At 42.3% G+C, this 18135-nt stretch overlaps 1 protein-coding gene and 1 long non-coding RNA gene across 2 annotated transcripts in view; one reads left to right on the forward strand and one right to left on the reverse strand.

Annotated features, from left to right (window-relative positions):
• LOC134296261 (uncharacterized) overlaps positions 1-5458 on the forward strand; it is a 17390-nt gene extending 11932 nt beyond the window's left edge. The window contains exons 2-3 of the long non-coding RNA XR_010002889.1: positions 2359-2569; positions 4874-5458. This is a non-coding gene — a long non-coding RNA (uncharacterized LOC134296261). The remainder of the gene's footprint in view (positions 1-2358; positions 2570-4873) is intronic.
• mal (mal, T cell differentiation protein) overlaps positions 1-10611 on the reverse strand; it is a 45758-nt gene extending 35147 nt beyond the window's left edge. Inside the window, exon 1 of the mRNA XM_062970643.1 lies at positions 10393-10611. Within this exon, the coding sequence (XP_062826713.1) occupies positions 10393-10479 (87 nt within the window). The 5' untranslated portion in view covers positions 10480-10611. The remainder of the gene's footprint in view (positions 1-10392) is intronic.
• Positions 10612-18135: the final 7524 nt, after the last annotated feature.

The raw sequence follows: 18135 nt of genomic DNA on the forward strand, positions 1-18135 counted from the left end.
AATAATAATAATAGCATCTAAAATGGGTCTGTACAGCATTTATTCTCCAGTGCAGATACACCCAGAGAAGGGTATGGACCTTGGGAAACTATAATTCTCAGGAACTGATAGTATCGAGCTATGGTATTTAAATTGGGGTCCAAGAGCATTCATTCCATAGTGTAAATGCACCCAGAGAAGGATATGGGCCTTGCGAAACTATAAAGCTCAGGACTGCACAGCTTGGAGACATGGCATAATAACAAGGGTATCTTGGCTACTCCCACGATTTCCTCTCCCACAAATTAGGGAAACCTCTCATTTTAATCCTGAGAACAAGGAATGCCATCCCATTACTGAATTGGCCATTCATCCAGATCATTTTCCAGAAATCCACGTCCTCACAACCTCCCGAAACATTTGAAATGCTTAAAATACTGAAAAAAATGCTTTACCCTAAATTTGAACCCAACCTAATGTGATGAACACAGTGGGTTACCAGATTTTAAGTGTAGAATTCGGTGGAATTTAGTAAATGTGATGAAGCTGCAGGTGTCCCTGTGAGGATGATGAGATGGAAAGAAGACCCTGTGGCCACAATCCAGTATAGCTGGAGGTGTAATTTATTGCTTTCCATTTTAAAATATTAATCCATGCCATGTTAAAGAGGCATGGTGGACTACAGATACATAAAGACACAAATTCACACAAATTTAAGACTTATTAAGGAACTTTTCCCCCTTCTTTTCTCAGAAAAGGTTTATCACACCTCATAAGGTCATATATATATAACAGATTGTTCATGTTCCACTTTAATTTCCTTTCTCTGTGGATTTTGAGGGAGTTTGATGCTATAAAACCACTTTTACTGCTGCTAAAAGAGATTTACGAGTGTGTCCAGATGGTAACTGGCTTGCTTTAGCATCCAGGAATATGCCACAACTTTTATGTCCGCTTTCCATCTTATGACATGGTCACAAAGCTGCAACAACAAGAGCACATTTACACTGATGTTTATTTGGGTGGCAGTCAGGCATACTGTGTTGTCAAAGGCTTTCATGGCCAGAATCACTGGGTTGCTGTGAGTTTTCCAGGCTGTATGTCCATGTTCCAGAAGCATTCTCTCCTGACATTTCACCCACATCTGTGAGAGACATCCTTAGAGGTAGTGAGGTATATTGGAAACTAAGCAAGTGAGGTTTACGTATTTGGCCAGCTTTATTAGCCTTAAATAGCCTTGCAACTTCAAAACCTGACTGCTTCCTGCATGGGAGAATCCTTTGTTCGGAAGTGTTAGCTGGCCCTGATTGTTTCATGTCTGGAATTCCTCTGTTTTCTGAGTGTTGTTCTTTATTTACTGTCCTGATTTTAGAGTTTTTTCAATACTTGATTTTGTTCATTTTCATGGTTTCTCCTTTCTGTTGAAATTGTCCGCATGCTTGTGGATTTCAATGACTTCTCGGTGCAGTCTGACTGTGCAATTCTCAAATAATATGCTGTGTCCAGGTTGGTTCATCAAGTGCTCTGCTATGGCTGATTTCTCTGGTTGAGTTAGTCTGCAGTGCCCTTCATGTTCCCTGATTCGTGTCTGGGCAATGCTGAGTTTGGGGGTCCCTATGTAGACTTGTCCACAGCTGCATGGTATACGGTAGACTCCTGCAGGGGTGAGAGGATCCCTCTTGTCCTTTGCTGAACATAGCATTTGTTGGATACCTCATAATCTCTGAGGACGCCTGCCATAGATGTGGGTGAAACGTCAGGAGGGAACGCTTCTGGAACATGACCATACATCCCGGAAAACTCACAGCAACCCAGGCATACATTTCACATCACACACTTGTAGTGCTATGACATAACTTTTTACTGCCTTGATTTGACGGGTACAGTTCCTAGCAATCTGCTGCCATTCCACCTTACAGTTACTTTATAAAATATCCTGTTTCCTTTCGCTTCATGGCACTTCCCCGCTTTCTTCTCTGCATTCCTCAGATCCTGCAAACTGATTTCAAAACAAAAAAGTAGTTTGCATTCGGTTAACTCCTCAGGGAGAAGAAAATGGAGTAGCAGAACCTTATTCAGGCAAAAGCAAACTCGTTTATGTGTTTTTCCTTATTAATAACTTCTTCACCACATGCTGTTGTTTCTTGATCACACGTATGCCAGATTTTGCATGTGAAGTGTAGGGTATGCTATGATTCCTTGCTGCATCCCATGGAATCTTGCAGTTTAATGAGGTGCTATTTCTCTCTGGCTGAGATTTCTAAGTATCCTCTTGTCATCTTCATTGATTTTTATGAAGACTTCTGACATCCTCCTCCTATATTTGTAGCATTCCTTTGTGTTTCTACGACTCCTTCCATTATTTTTTTCCCCAAACAGAATGCTCCTATCGCTCACAGTTGAAAGGCACTGTGCAACTATTTAATCTGCACTTATTAATCCTGGTAATAAAAGTGACAAAAGAAACCGTGGCAGGATTACAAAATAAAGATGCTGTCTGGATTTCCAACAAAATTGAGGCACTGTGATGGTGACTGAAGGCCTCATCTGGAAGCAAGCTTGCTATGTGGAATCGTTGAGGAACAAAAAGGTGAAATAGCCACCCAATGTATTTTGTATTCTTCTTTTGGAGACTTCTGGACCACTACTCCCAGAATCCCCATTCAGAACACTTGGGAGAAGTTTTAATTTCACCCTCCTTCCAGCAAGCCTGCCCTTACTAGGGAAAATCATACAGATATAACTATCTCTGAAGGGCACGAATCATGTGGCCCTCCCAGTGTCACTACATTGAAATTTCCAGTACCTTGAGCCATCTTAATATTAAGGGATATTAATATCTGGAAGGTTGCACAGTTCCTATCTCGTGCTCTGCCCCTTTTCCAGCACAAGTGGACTGCTATGTAAGAGGGAGTGTGAAGACATTCATTATCCTGAAATTTTTGGACATCCAACAGCTCACCAAAGAACTGACTGGCCATTGGGGAGCCAATCACGCTTGGAAAGAAAACAAGCAGGGATGGTTTTCCTATAGACTCACATGGCTTCCAGCTTAATTGGGCTTCCAACGGTTTGCCAAATCTGGCGGGTGGTTCAAATGAAAGCTTGGAAAAATAACTTTAGAGGGATTTTGGGGGCTATCATCCTCTAAAGTAACTCTTACAAACTCCCTTCCAGTACCTACCACCTCTAAGGAAGAGGACAGGAAGGAGAGCCAGAATTTTGTAGATTTATTGAGGGAACTTGGAGATAGCTAGAAGTAGTATTGGATGCCTGTAGTGCAGTGGTTCCCAGCCTTTTTTTGATCAGGGACCACCTTGGCCAGGGACCACTTGACTAGGGACCACATTGACCAGGCACCATTCTGCAACATTAGTACCAAAAAGGTTACAAATCGGCTTTTGGTCAACTTTAGATTTGGTTTAGTTAGGCATTAAAGCGCTGAGCTGCTGAACTTGCGGAGCAAAAGGTCCCAGGTTCAAATCCCGGGAGCGGAATGAGCACCCACTGTTAGCCCTAGCTCCTGCCAACCTAGCAGTTCGAAAACATGCAAATATGAGTAGATCAATAGGTACCGCTCCGGCGGGAAGGTAACGGCGCTCCATGCACTCATGCTGGCCACATGACCCAGAGGTGTCTACAGACAACGCTGGCTCTTCGGCTTAAAAATGGAGATGAGCACCAACCCCCAGAGTCGGTCACGACTGGACTTAACGTCACGGGAAACCTTTACCTTTACCTTTACCTTATTTGGGGTGCTGATTCAGAAAACTGCATTCAGAGGCGGTTCAACCACCAGGCCAACTAGGCAGTTGCCTGTGGCGCCATCTTGTTGGGGGCACCATTGAGGCAACTCCTGTCTCCTGCAGCCTGCCTCCGCAAGGTATTGAACTGCTTTTTCTGTTGATTTGTTGTAAAACATGATGTTTTAGTGCTTAATTCGTAAAATCTTAATGTAATTTGATGTTTAATAGGCTTTTCCTTAATTTCTCCTTATTATCAAACATTTTTGCTTATCCAACGCTTTTATTTTTCAGTGATTGGTTTGGGGGGGGGGCGCCAAAATTCTGTTCGCCTACACTTGAAAAATACCTAGGGCCAGCTCTGACTGCATTGAATAGACCACATCAGCTCTGGTTTCTAATACAGAACATATGCCATCCAGTAGTCACCATCTGCTTGCCCACAGAAAACCATATTTAAAAATCCAGAGCTGATCTGGTCTATCCAATGCAATTTTCTGAATCAGTACTCCAAATAATCCCAGGAACAGGCCTAAAATCTAAGACACCAAGGTGCTCCCACTTCCAGATACCACTTGTAACGGCTCCGCTCAGGGAGAGGGATGAGGAGGAGAAGCAGCAGTCAGGAGGCTTGTTGTCGTGTCTTTCATGGGTAGTCAGCTTCTTCCCTCTTGACATCCCCATTGCCTTGGCACTATAAGAGGGTTTTGCAAGACCAGTCACTCTTGTTGCAACAGTGTAGTAATGGTGACCATATTGTAGTTCTTGGGGACCACTGGTGGAAACCACTGCTGTAGTGGGATTCACAGGGCACTCTATGCTAAAGAATTGGGCCCCATTTGCACTGACCATGTAGACCTTAACAGTCCCCACCGCCATCCCACATTCTCCAAGTTTGGGTGGCCTGGGGACACAAGGTGGCAGCCTCCCCCCCCCCCCCCGGCCCCCATGTCTTGGTGGTCTTCAGCTGCAACACAGGACCTACCTATTCCCCTTCACTTGCTCAAACACGGTCCGTGGCAACAGGGAGGGTTGGGAAGAGGGGAGGAGAGGAGGAGGGATTTCCTGCCTTGGCACAAGATTGCTCTGTCAGGTGTCAGGGAATCTTTGTGCTGCTCATGGACCGTAATAATGTTTTTTTGTGATTTCAGGGAAAGCAGTGGGGAACAGGCTGGTCCTGTGCCATGACTGGAGCCTGCTGAAACACAGGGAGTGAGCGGAAGACTGCCTAGACAGCAATGCCAATGATAAAGAACAGTAGGAATCATTATCCAAGGTCATCTGGTTGGTTCCCATCCTTAAAAGCATGTCTGGGGATTAGGGGTATTTCTTTTGTACTTTGCTCATAAAATGATAAAGCCTTCACGCATTTGACATTTGTGTGATGCACACCAAAAAGAAAAGAAAAAACAATTCAGACCAAGTAGAGTTCACCTAGTTTCATACACAACCAGAAAAGGTATTTCATTCTATATGTTATCTAGCTGTTAAAAGCATAGATTGGTTCACAGGGGTGGCAGGCTGAATTGGCCACTGTGTAAAGGGCTCACCCCAAGCCTTAGCAACACTAACAAATGTTCTGGAATTTCCCCAAAGTTTAGGCTGTTGTTGAAATAACCAAAAAGCACAAGTCAGCTGCAGGGGACTCCCTGGTTGGAAGAAATGAGTAAACACAGCTGGTGTAACAGGCATGGCTTGAATAATAAAATCTGATTTGGAAGTCTCAAGATTGAAACTCCCAGCAACTTTTTTTGGTCAGAAACTAAATTTCTTGACCCTGGCTTTGACTTAAATCCAAACCTTCTTTAAGTCCCTCCAAAACTAGGCAAAGGGGAACTCCGCCCTGGTGAAACGTCTGGCAAAATTAGCATCAAGGCACCTATGTCACAAAGCATCCTCAGGAATCAGTCATCAGAAATGTACTAAATGATCAACCACTAAAAATTTTACAACAGTTTATTATTATTAATCCTTCCCGGGAGCAATATGACCTGCAATCTGTCCTATTAAAACTTGATGGGGCGTAATCTATGTTGAACACAGGGAGGGCACTTTCTAAGTACATATTGCACTTGTAAAAGTCTTCCAATTGAAGGATATTTCAATAATATTGGATAGAAAAAAATAATTCACCATTCTCCTGCCTATACCTGCAGGTTGAGGGCCTAAATAAATACACAAAAGGTACCAAATCCTGTTGGAGACTTAATGTTGGAGGCTAAGGAGGCTCAGCCCTGATTAGTAGGCTTGCTCAAATAATTCGTTTTCCCCGTTTACCGTTATTGATTCGTTTTTTTCGATTGTTTTGAAGCAATATCGAACCTTGGTTGTCCACACGTCTGGATATCGCAGTTTCGAATCGCGAGAGGCCGTTTTTTCTTATTTCTTCGTTTTTTTCGAAAAGAAAAAAAAGCTTTTGCAAAGCACCCAAACTCCTTTCCTTTTGCCCCTCAGCCAATGGGAGGCTCAGCCAATGGGAGGGGGCGAGGGGGAAGGAGGCCGAGGAGGAGGAGGAAGACGGAGGGGGGAAATGGCCGCCGCCGCCTCGCCTCAGCTCAGTGCATTAATTAATTGGGCCTTAATGAGCCCCCTTCCAAGCGAAACCCACCAGAGAAACACCCTCAATGCAAACCTTGCAACGTCCTTCTCTCCTTCTTGGACACAAAGGCAAAGGGAGGAGGCACTTCGGGTTCCCAAGCGACCTGAAAAGAGCCATAGAGAAAGGGAGAGCCAGTGCGCATGCTCCACCCTCCAAGGCACACAAGGGGGGAGTTCGCATGGGAGCCGGAAGTGTTGGGGCCTCCGTCCCTCCCTTGCTTTTCCTCTTTGGTCTCCCTATCTTGAACACAGAACACGCATGAAAAAAAACACACCATAATTTCACAATATATAGTTTAAATAACAAAAGGAAGAGGAAGGAAGAGGCCCGGGATGCGAGGGGGTGTGGGCCAGGCCCGTCCTCGGCTGCTCCCAGGGGCCCAGATTCGCACCCTCCCTCCCCCCAATACAGGTCTCCAGTCCATACTACGCTACATGAACTTGAATGGATACTGTGGTTGTGTTGTCGAAAGCTTTCATGGCCGGGATCACACTGTTGTGGTATGTATTCCGGGCTCTATGGCCATGTGCCAGAAGCATTCTCTCCTGACGTTTCATCCACATCTGTGGCAGACATAGAGGTTTTGACGTCTGTGCGAAGCTAGGCAAGTGGGGTTTATATATCTGTGGAAGGTCCAGGGTGGGAGAAAGAACTCTTGTCTGTGGGAGGCAAGTGTGAATGTTGCAATTGGTCACCTTGATTAGCATTGAATAGCCTTGCAGCTTCAAAGCCTGGCTGCTTCCTACCTGGGGGAATCCTTTGTTGGGAGGTATTAGCTGGCCCTGATTGTTTCCTGTCTGGAATTCCCATTTTCTGGGTGTTTCTGGGAAGGTAATGGCACTCCATGTAGTCATGCCGGCCACATGACCTTGGAGGTGTCTATGGACAACACTGGCTCTTGGGCTTAGAAATGGAGATGAGCACCAACCCCCAGAGTCAGACATGACTGAACTTAACGTCAAGGGATACCTTTACCTTTACCTACACACACACACACACACACACACACACACACACAAGCAGGGACTATATATATATATATATATATATATATACACAATATATATCACACACACACCAATTTAACAAAGTTTCAGCCACAAAAACAAAGTTTCTGAAGTAGAACAATGACTTTCACAGTAAAGACAACCCAATTTAACAGGAAATAAGACTTTCAAACCAGGAACAGATTACTGCAATTATTAAAAAAAGGTTTATTATAAAAGCTATGAAAATTTGCCAAAAATCAGAGGATAAGGGAAACGTTCCACATTTTGGTGAGCTATCAGTGTTAAATGTGTTCTACCACTGTACCAAGTTTGAAGAAGATCACTCAAAAAATGAGGGCGGGAGAGCCCCCTAAGTCCCCCCCCCTTCGGGCTGTTTTTGGGCCACCGCGCATGCGCGTCCGCCATTAACGAATTAATTTAGAAAATAACGAATTTTCATTAATTTCGAAAAATTTTGGGGGCCAAATTCGTTATTAGCAACAAAAACGAAAAAACTGCCCCCTCTAGTATTGAAACGAGTTTAGAATCAAATTTTTCATGGATCGATCAAGCCTACTGATTAGTATTGCAACCATTCCAGACATATACTGTTGAAACATCAGCTGTTGAATATCTGCCTATTCACCAGCTGTTCACATTATAAACCAAATCTCTAATATTTTACTGTAATGGACAGAGTTTTGGAAACTGAGGTCCAAAGCATTCCCAGTCACATAGCTTCCCTCAATCTAAACTACCTCATAGGGTTGTTGCAAGAATATGTGTGAGAGAAAGTTATGTGAATGCCAATGCTCTGAACTGCTGGAAGAATGGATTAGATAGAAGTGTAAGAAAAAAATTTCCAGAATGGAAAAGATGTGACGGAAAGCATCATTTGTCAGCTTTCCAAAGACTCAGAAGGAGAAGTTGTAAAGGTGTGTATCAATCTATTTAGCACTTACCATCGCCAAAATTTCCGTGGTTTTTCACCCTAGTTGGAAGTTTCTCAAGGCTTTGCATTTGCACTAAAAAATGTCTATACATTCAAGCAGTCAAATTCCTGCCAGGTTTCCCTATTCAAGAGCAACAAGCCATGCTTTTCCAGTGCGCTGCATGCCCAGCAGCCCTTGAAAATGTGCTTCTGTGCTCTATAGGCCACCGGTTCAGCCAAGTAATTAGCCGCTTGAATGCTGCACACACACCTGCACAAGCTAAGGTTGCTCGACACATAAATTAGCAGCAGGAGAATATAACCTTGAGGTTCAACCAACTAATTTGCTCTGTGCATTAAAATGTACTAGGTAAAAAAATCGGAAGCAGAATTTAAATACCCCAAAATCCCATCAGTATCCAGGAGAGGCAAGAAAGGAAGCTAATCAGCTTCATATGTTGTTATCAAGGAGAGAAATCCTTATAGGGAGCATTTCTAGCCATGATGATTTGGGAATGCGATTTTATTGTGTCAGAAGCGACTTGAGAACATACTGCAAGTCGCTTCTGGTATGAGAGAATTGGCCTTGCTTTGGGGACACCCAGATGTGTTAGCTGGGAGCCTTCTCTCATGTCCCCACAAGCTAGAGCTGACAGACAGGAGCTCACCTCGTCTTGCAGATTTGAACTGGCAACCTTCAGGTGAGCAGTTCAGCTGGCACAAGAGTTTAACCCATTGCGCCACTGTGGATCCCCTTGGGGATGTTGGAAGTTGTAGTTGATTTTCCCTCAAGTTTTGGGGTAGGAAGGTAAAGAATACAGTATGACCCCCCTTATCTCTGGAGACTCATACTGTACTCATTAATATTTCAATTCTCCATGAAAAAAGGATATTTCTACACTCAAGAAACCAACCAAAGGAGGGGAAAAGAACAGCTACAATGTTATTTTATTTTAAGACCTTGTTCAAGAAAACGTGTTGATAGAATCATAGAATCATAGAGTTGGAAGAGACCTCATGGGCCATCCAGTCCAACTCCCTGCCAAGAAGCAGGAAAATTGCCTTCAAAGCACCCCCAACAGATGGTCATCCAGCCTCTGCTCGAAAGCTTCCAAAGAAGGAGCCTCCACCACACTCCAGGGCAGAGAGTTCCACTGCTGAACAGCTCTCACAGTTAGGAAGTTCTTCCTGATGTTCAGGTGGAATCTCCTTTCCTGTAGTTTGAAGCCATTGTTCCGTGTCCTAGTCTCCAGGGCAACAGAAAACAAGCTTGCACCCTCCTCCCTATGACTTCCCCTCACATATTTATACATGGCCCTCATCATATCTTCTCTCAGCCTTCTCTTCTGCAGGCTAAACATGTCTAGCTCTTCCAGCCGCTCCTCATAGGACTTGTTCTCCAGACCCTTGATCATTATAATCGCCCTCCTCTGGACACCTTCCAGCTTGTCAACATCTCCCTTCAATTGCGGTGCCCAGAACTGGACACAGTGTGATTCCAGGTGTGGTCTGACTAAGGCAGAATAGGAGGGTAGCATGACTTCCCTTTTCCTGTGAAGAATAAAAATATTCTTCACAGAAAAGGAATTTTCTATGTTTTCTGATATAACAAAAGCATTATTTTTTATTTATTTATTTCTCAAATTTATATCCCTTCTCACCCGAAGGGACTCAGGGTGGCTTACAACAGTGGCAACCATTAGATGCCCATACAAACCAATATATATATATTTGCAGGCAATGCTGTAAAGCCCAGCACAGTGATTTCATCCCATTTTTAAAAAATCTAAACAGTAATGGAAAAGATGTGCTTTTTGCCCAAACCAGTTTTTCCAAAGTGTCAATGTGTGATAATGTTGCAAAGTTACACACAAACCCTTCCAGTATTGTGAAGCATAAAGAAAAGTGCTGAAATTCTTCATCCTTGCCTATAGCACTGGTAGAAAAACATGGGGATGGATTACACATTGAAGATGACATTGACTGCACTCCCAGTAAAATTCCATGAACAACACCAGGCAATTGCACAATAAAAGCCATTACCTGAAAGAATCCAACGTCCTTGAGAAACTTAACCAAGGAATAAGCCACTTAGGAAGCATAGGGACCTTCTTGAGAATAAGTAGACAGAGAAAGAAAGGTCGGACTTACGAATTCAACGATGGCAAGAGCATCCGGGAAAGAGGCCAGGACCTTGATGCCACTTGGTAATGTAGCCCCAGCTGTTGTCGAAGACATCTTGCTGGTTACTTTCCAAAAGCCACCACACACAAGAGACACACAAGTCCTCAATCTGTACAGGTGGAGTCTTTCTTCCTTCCCTCCTCTTAGGCAAGTGTGTTCTTAACTGTTCTGCTATGTAAATCCTGCCCGCCCTCAAGGGAAAGAATTGAGCATAGGTGTGGCCAAGAGTGGAGGTACCTGTCCCTTATGTTTGTCCTCGTAAGAAGAAAGGGGCTGTTCTGAACTGAAGCAATTTTGCATTCTCTCCATTTTTTTTCATCATCCCACTTTTTTTCAAACACCTTATGATCCTCTGTATAGGTCAAGTGTAGCAAATGTGATTTAAAGCCCAAATTCCAAGGGATGATGGTGTTCGTCTGTTGTAGTAAAAATGACACAATCCCATGAAACCTTAAAGACTGATGAACATATATACTGTATTAGGAAATGAAAAATCATGCTCTAATATACCTAGTCTGTAACTGGTTGCAACCCTATTTTTCTTATTGTTTGTGTTGCTGTAAAAATCTCAGCATCTTTTTAATTCAGACTGAACAGTCCTAAATCTAAAATTTCATTGTGGGACAGACCCTAAATGGGGTTGCCGTCATCATCATCGGCGACCACTCATGTCTGAGTATGACTCCCTTCCAAGTGTAGGGTCTTGGCGATGGGTCCATAGGTGACTGTAGAGACCTATTCTTGATCCACATGTTCTTCCACAGTGAGGACATCCATTTCCAGATGGAAGGTGGTTCCAACAAGAGTTGGCTTGACGTGCCTTCCTCTTGGCATGTTCCTTACTTTCGCCCTCCATTTGTGCTTTTTCGAATTTCACAGCAAGTTCGAACACTCGAGGGCCAGAGCTCCTCAGTTTTTGGTGTCTATGCCACAGATTTTATGGTTGACTTTAATCCCATCTTTAAATCTCTTTTCCTGTCCACCAACATTCCATTTTCCATTCTTGAGTTGGGAGTATAGTAACTACTTAGGGAGACAGTGATCAGGCATTTGGACAATGTGGCCAGTTCAGAGAAGTTGATGATCAGCTTGATAACACTGGTCAACTCAGTGATCTTATGCCTGTTCGTTCAACAGACTTCAGTTTGTATGCTTCAAACTCAAGGTCTAGATGCTGGACTACAACTCCTATACTGCTCATTAGACATCATGAATAGTACTGATGGGAACTGTGATATCATAGTATCTGGAAGGCTGCAGTTTGTTCTGTTTAGTCAAGACAGTGGAGTTCGGATTTAGAGACAAGGCTTGTGAGCACAATGTCTGACATTAAAATATCTTTTAACCTTTCTTCAACCTGAAAGCCATAAATGCTGCTGAGTTGCAATTACCATTATACACAGTCCTCATAGTGGACAATAAAAAGTGATGAGAATTGTCATTCAATAACATCAAGGGACCCAAACTGGGTAAAAGCTCAAGAGTACTGACACACTATGTAAAAAAATACAGTTCGCCTTTTGTATCCATGGATTCTTCATCCATGGATTCAGCGGCCCTTTGAAGGTAAACCATAAGGCTGATGTGGCCCTCGATGAAAATGGGTTTGACACCCCTGCTTTCATTCATTTTTCCAATGGGTCCTTTCAAGTACCACCACTAGATAACATAACAAAACATTGTCAGATGTGTGTTATTTATAGTGTATGTCAGCACTACAGTCAGACACCTTCCCATATCATGTCTCTTCCTTGAAAGGCTTGTGATGTCATGTTAAGAATTCCTGATTAAGGCTTATGGAAACCTGTGGTCAAATACTCAAGTTAACTTACTGAAAATCCTTGGCACAATCAAGGCCAAAGCCACTTTTGATGCCAGAAAGAATTTGTGCTAGCAAAACACTTTTTCTGCTGGATAATCTCAGAGATCTGCCAGTACAATCAGTGGGAGATCACCCCACTCCCTGGATTCAAACCACCGACTTTTCAATCAGGAAGTTCAGCAGCTCAGCGGTTTAATCCGCTGCATCACCAGGAGCTTCCCATTATGTATGCTAGAATAATTGTCAGATACACAAGCAAACAAGTGATGTCAGAGCGCAGTCAAGCTGAGAAAAGTTGTAAATGAGGAAGAACACACAGCTGGGACAGGCTGCAGCAGTTTGCTTTTATCTTAAGCCCCTTCCACACAGCTGAATAAAATCCCACATTATCTGCTTTGAACTGGGCTATATGGCAGTGTGGACTCAGATAACCCAATTCAAAGCAGATATTGTGGGATTTCCTGCCTTAATATTCTGGGTTATATGGCTGTGTGGAAGGGCTCTTAGTCTTTTGGGAAGGACAGGAATTTCTCTCTTTGTTGTTCTCTTCCATATCCAAGTTGATTCCAAAGTAGTTTTGCTCTTTGAAAGAATTTTGTTTTGAATTAAGTTAAATGCACAGAAAAGGAGAAAGTGGGAGGAGAAGAGAGACACTAGGACATTTTAAAAGCAGCTGAAAATGTGGAACAAAAGAGAATAAATCAATACTCCCTGAAAAACTGGTATTGTGGGAGGGTATGGAATGTAATGCATTGCTTTCACTGCTCACTTGCAGATAATTGTAGTGTGACACTGTAAGGTTTTAAGGAGAATAAATACAAAATCAAATTCAGAGCAAACAGTCGAGTCTTCTGCCCTTCTGACAGTCATGCAGACTCCCCTTGGACCAAGCTGAAGTCCAATCCGGTGTTTGCCTGCTCAGGGCTTCACTTCAAGGGATCCTGCAGACCCCACAGAACTGGGCTTGCAACAGGCATTGGCCAAAATTTTATATTGCCATCTACACTGCATAACTTTACAGATAATATACTACATACCAAAGACCCAGTGGAATGCTCCTACTGTATCAGGGAATGGGCTCTACCAATATGCATTGAAACTCCCTAAGCACTGTGCAAGAGGAGTGCCCAGTTGAGTGCAATGAGACTTTGCTAACTCCCCTGTTTAGTAACGTCACAAGCAACCCCTTGTCAAATATAGACATTGTGAAAACACTGAATTATATGTGCCACAGCTGTGAATCCACCTATGTAGATGTATGTCCCATAGTGAACTCCAGTCCCTGTTCTATTTGCCCTTGCTTTATAACTGCCCCTCCCTACACACATGATTCCATACTGATTAAAATGATTGGGGTAGACAAGAACTCACTATATAAAACTGAAAGGGCAGCAATCCACAGATACTCATCGGAGTAGACTCATACAACCCTTCAAATGTTTTTGAACTGCAGTTTCCAGCATTGGTCAGCACTGACTGCGGCAGTAGTCCAGCCCCTGCATTAGAGAGTTATACTGATGGTATCCAGTTGAATTTCTTTTATTGGCAACTGCTGTTGCATAGAAACAGCTTGGGCTGAATGCAAACAGAGATTTTTCAGATGTCATGCATGGTGTCATAAAAGAATAATCTCAGCCCAGATGAGTTTGGACACTACCAATGTTCTTTTTCCTGGGATATTATGGCCAGTTTCAGGCACCACAGTTTAAGAAGGATATTGATAAGTTAAAATGTGTTCAGAGGAAGGTGATGAAGATTGCCCATGGTCTGGAAACAAAACCAAGCCTTATGACAAACTGAGTGAGTGAGATATTGAGAAGAGATGACTGAAAAGTGATATGATTATCATCTTTAAATATTTAATGGGTTTGCATGTGGAATTGTAGAAAGCATATTTTCTGTGCTGCAAAGAGTATGACTGTGTCTACACTGGCTGGTTAATCCAGAGCCAGTCAGGAGCTGAAAGGTCATTTACCTGGCCCCCGCCCTCAGTTTTATACTTAGGCTCACCCAAAGTTTGAAATGACATGAAGGCACACAACACCAACAATCCTAATTAACTTGACTATCTCATTGGCCAGAATCAGGCCCACACTTCCCATTGAAATCCTGATAGGTTTGTGTTGGTTAGAATTGTTTTTATTTTTAAATATTGTTCTTTCATTGTTGTTGGGTTGCTTTTTTTTTTCCACTACAAATAAGACATGTGCAGTGTGCATAGGAATTTTGTTGTTGTTGTTGTTGTTGTTGTTGTTGTTGTTGTTGTTGTTGTTGTTGTTTTTCAAATGATAATTCAGCCCCTTAACAATCTGAAGGATTTTGGACCGGTCCTCTGCTTAAAAAGTTTGAGGACCTCTGGATCAGCAATTATGTCTCTTGAGTTTTGCACCTTTGTCTTCTGAGCTCCATATCTTTGTTTCATGCAGAACTGAACGTTTGAGCTAATGAAAATCTCATCAACATATATTTGCCATTGTTTCCTCACAGACTCCACCCGCCCAAGGGACTTCTCTGCAGCTGATTGGCTTCCTACACAAACCAATCCCTGGCTGCAGTTTCTCCCACCCAGGGAATCCCCGCCTGTAGGCAAAGACATCAAGGGAATCCCCAGCCAATCCTGGTGTAGATCCTGGCTGGCCCTTTTCTTAGCCAATCAGGAGAGGGAGCAGAAGGTTTGAATGGCTGTCAGAATTGTATAAGATCTTGAATTTCTATATGCTTGTACCTTTTTGAAGCAAATTGCTTGTTCTTGCTTTCTTTTCATCGTATTAAACCTCTGTGGCTTTGCCTTCAACCTGGTGAATGTGTTTCTCTTCTGGCCTATCTGGTTTAGCATACGATCTCCAGGCATGGACTCTCTAATCATGGTCCTAGCTTAACCATTACAGGTGGAGTCCTCATAGTCCAGCTGGACCAAAATTGCTTTGACACTGCTGAATCATCACCTTACATTACATTTCCAGTTGCTATCACTGCAGCAAATGGACACAGAGTTCTTGGACATCAGCAGGAACTCTCCTGGTGATAGCAACAAAGTTACCAACATGAAAAGGAAGCGTTATCTCCAGAGCATTCCCCAACTTTGCTTAATGTGAATTAACTTGATCTACCCTGAGTTAAGGGCTGGAAGTCCCTAAATATCACTTGGACTTCCACGAGTGATTTCTGGTCTACTTCAGGTTTTAGAGCTAATGTAGACAAGCTCTACAAGAGTCGAGTGTGAATTTGGTTGCCCCTGAAGACATTGAATCCTCCTCCTTTGCATGCTTTAAACAGATGTTAGATAGCCATCACTCAGGACTGTCTTGAACTCTGGTGAATGGTAAAATACGTTATGCTTATTTTGCACAAGTTGCTATTTGGATATAGATCTATTAGCAGTGAAATTGAACTCCACAGACATGTTTCATTATTTTTGAATGTAAATTTACTGATTGCATACTAGTTTGTTTGTGACAAATAATTAATAATATAATTATTAAAAATTAAAAATAAAAATATCCATAACATATAACAACCTTAAAAAAGGACTGTTTTAGCCATGTGTGTGTGCTCATGGCAAGGGCTTGAGGCAGATGGTGATGGATTTATATGGAGACTATTGCTTTTATTAATATAGGGTAAGAGTTTGGGAATGTATCCTCTTCCTAGAGAATAACACCATTCAGCGGAATAACAATCGCTTTTCCATGCAAACGTAAAGGCAAAGCAGGAAGAAAAATGCTAAATATTTCAAAATTATATCTATATTTTAAATTTTAAAATCGTACAAGCAGCACCAAGAAAGGGGTTAGGATTCTGATTTTGTTTTGTATTTTGACCAATAGACTTTTGTATTCAGCAAGACCTTCAGCAACTGAAATGGCCTGATGTTTTAAAAGGCATGTGCTGAATCTTTTTAAAAAATGGACTATTTATTATTAGTCTTAAACACTTTAAGGTACATTTTAATGTATATGATTTGGTGCGATCTTAGTGAAATTTCTTTTTAAACAAACTTTTAAGCCACTTCATAGCCCAATCTCATTGCAGAGGTTATTTATTGAATGGTAAACTATAGAACAATAGTAATTCATAAAGATTATTGAATCAATTTCCTTTCTTTAAAAAAATACTGCAAACAGCTGCTAACATTTTATGAAAATCCTCATGAGGCTTAGTCTGTGAGTACAAAAATGAATGTCATTTTCGTTGTATAGTCAGGCTAATATTATCTATTTGCAGGTTTTAGTTTCAGCGACTGCTGTTGGCATGGAGATATCCTGAGCTTTGAGTGCAAACACTGGCATTCTGATGTCATGAATGATGTCACAAATGAAAGAAGTTGAAAAAAAGTCTTGACCAAGTGAGAGACAGTTAACAGAGTTGATCTTAACAGTGGCAAGATGGGTCTTCCTAACAGATGACAAATTTGGGATCTGAATTTATTGTTTACCATGGGGAAAAGTTTGAGAATGCTTTACGAACTATAAATTCTTCTTGTCAGTTCTTAGCCAGCCAACTGAGCCCAGTCAATATGCATTTTAAATATTTTACCTATCAGATATCAAGGACCGGGCTGTGGTGCAGCTGGTTAGTAGCCAGCTGCAATAAATCACTACTGACCAAGAGGTCATAGGTTCGAAGCCAGCCCAGGTCAGAATGAGCTCCCAACCATTAATAATCTTGCTCTCTGTTGACCTATGCAGCTCGAAAGACAGTTGCATCTGTCGAGTAGAAAATTTAGGTACCGGTTTATGCAAGGAGGCTAATTTAACTAATTTACGACGCCTTAAACCTTCCAGCAACATGCGGAAAGGAATGAGGACGTACTCCATCAAGGACTCGGTGTCACAAGTGGACGGTGAAGCGGCAGCTCCCCCTGTGGCTGGAATCAAGCACACCCTCATGAAGCCAGAAGCCGGAAAATGTTAAATTGCCTCTGTGTCTGTCTATACAGTGTTCCCTCATTACTTCGCAGTTCACTTTTTGCAGATTCGCTGTTTTGCGGTTTTTCAATAAACTCTAAAAGACTATTATAAAGCATAAAAAATTACAATTTACAGTCTAAGGAAGGGAGGAAGGAGAAGCCAAAGGGAGAGAAAGGGAGCCCAATCGGCAACAGGAGGAGAAGGAGGCAATTTATCAACACACAATTGGTTGATAAAGACTTAAAATAATATACAACTACTAAAATAATATATAAATATTAAAATAAATATAGTGTCCCTACGCGGATTTTCACTTATTGTGGGTGGTCCGGGAACCTAACCCCAGCAATAAGTGAGGGAACACTGTATATGTTGTATGTCTAATGGCATTGAATGTTTGCCATGTATATGTGCATTGTGATCCGCCCTGAATCCCCTTTGGGGTGAGAAGATCAGAATATAAATACTGTAAATAAATAAATAATCGATCTTGTATACGACTATATTTCCAATTCATAGGGTTTTGCAAGGCTGAGAATGTGTGGCTTGAACAATGGGTTTCTATGGTCTGGTTGTTAATCAAACCCTGGTCTCCAAAGTCATTCTCCAACACAGAAATCACTATACCATGTCAGTTCAGATGCAAGTTCAATGTAACATGACCTTTTCACTCTGATTCCACACATGGCGTCAGTTCCCAGGAAGCCCAGTCAGCATGACCACTAGTGATGGATTTGAGAGGTTGTAATCCAACAAAAACTCAGTGCTGGTCAAGAAAGTACCAGCAGAAAGGTTAGTGCATATGTATTACCTGCATCAACAAATGAAAGGTATTTGGTTCTGGGAAGTGTAGGAAAACCAGTTTGACCAGCACTAAAGATGTTGTTGATATCAGGCAGCAGGGGCCCCAGAGTTTGAAAATGAGAAAGAGTTCATTTCAGGAGACGTTTCTGAACTAGCCTCATAGCACAAAATACT

This window comes from Anolis carolinensis, chromosome 1, assembly GCF_035594765.1.
Source record: "Anolis carolinensis isolate JA03-04 chromosome 1, rAnoCar3.1.pri, whole genome shotgun sequence".
Classification (NCBI taxonomy): domain Eukaryota; kingdom Metazoa; phylum Chordata; class Lepidosauria; order Squamata; family Dactyloidae; genus Anolis; species Anolis carolinensis.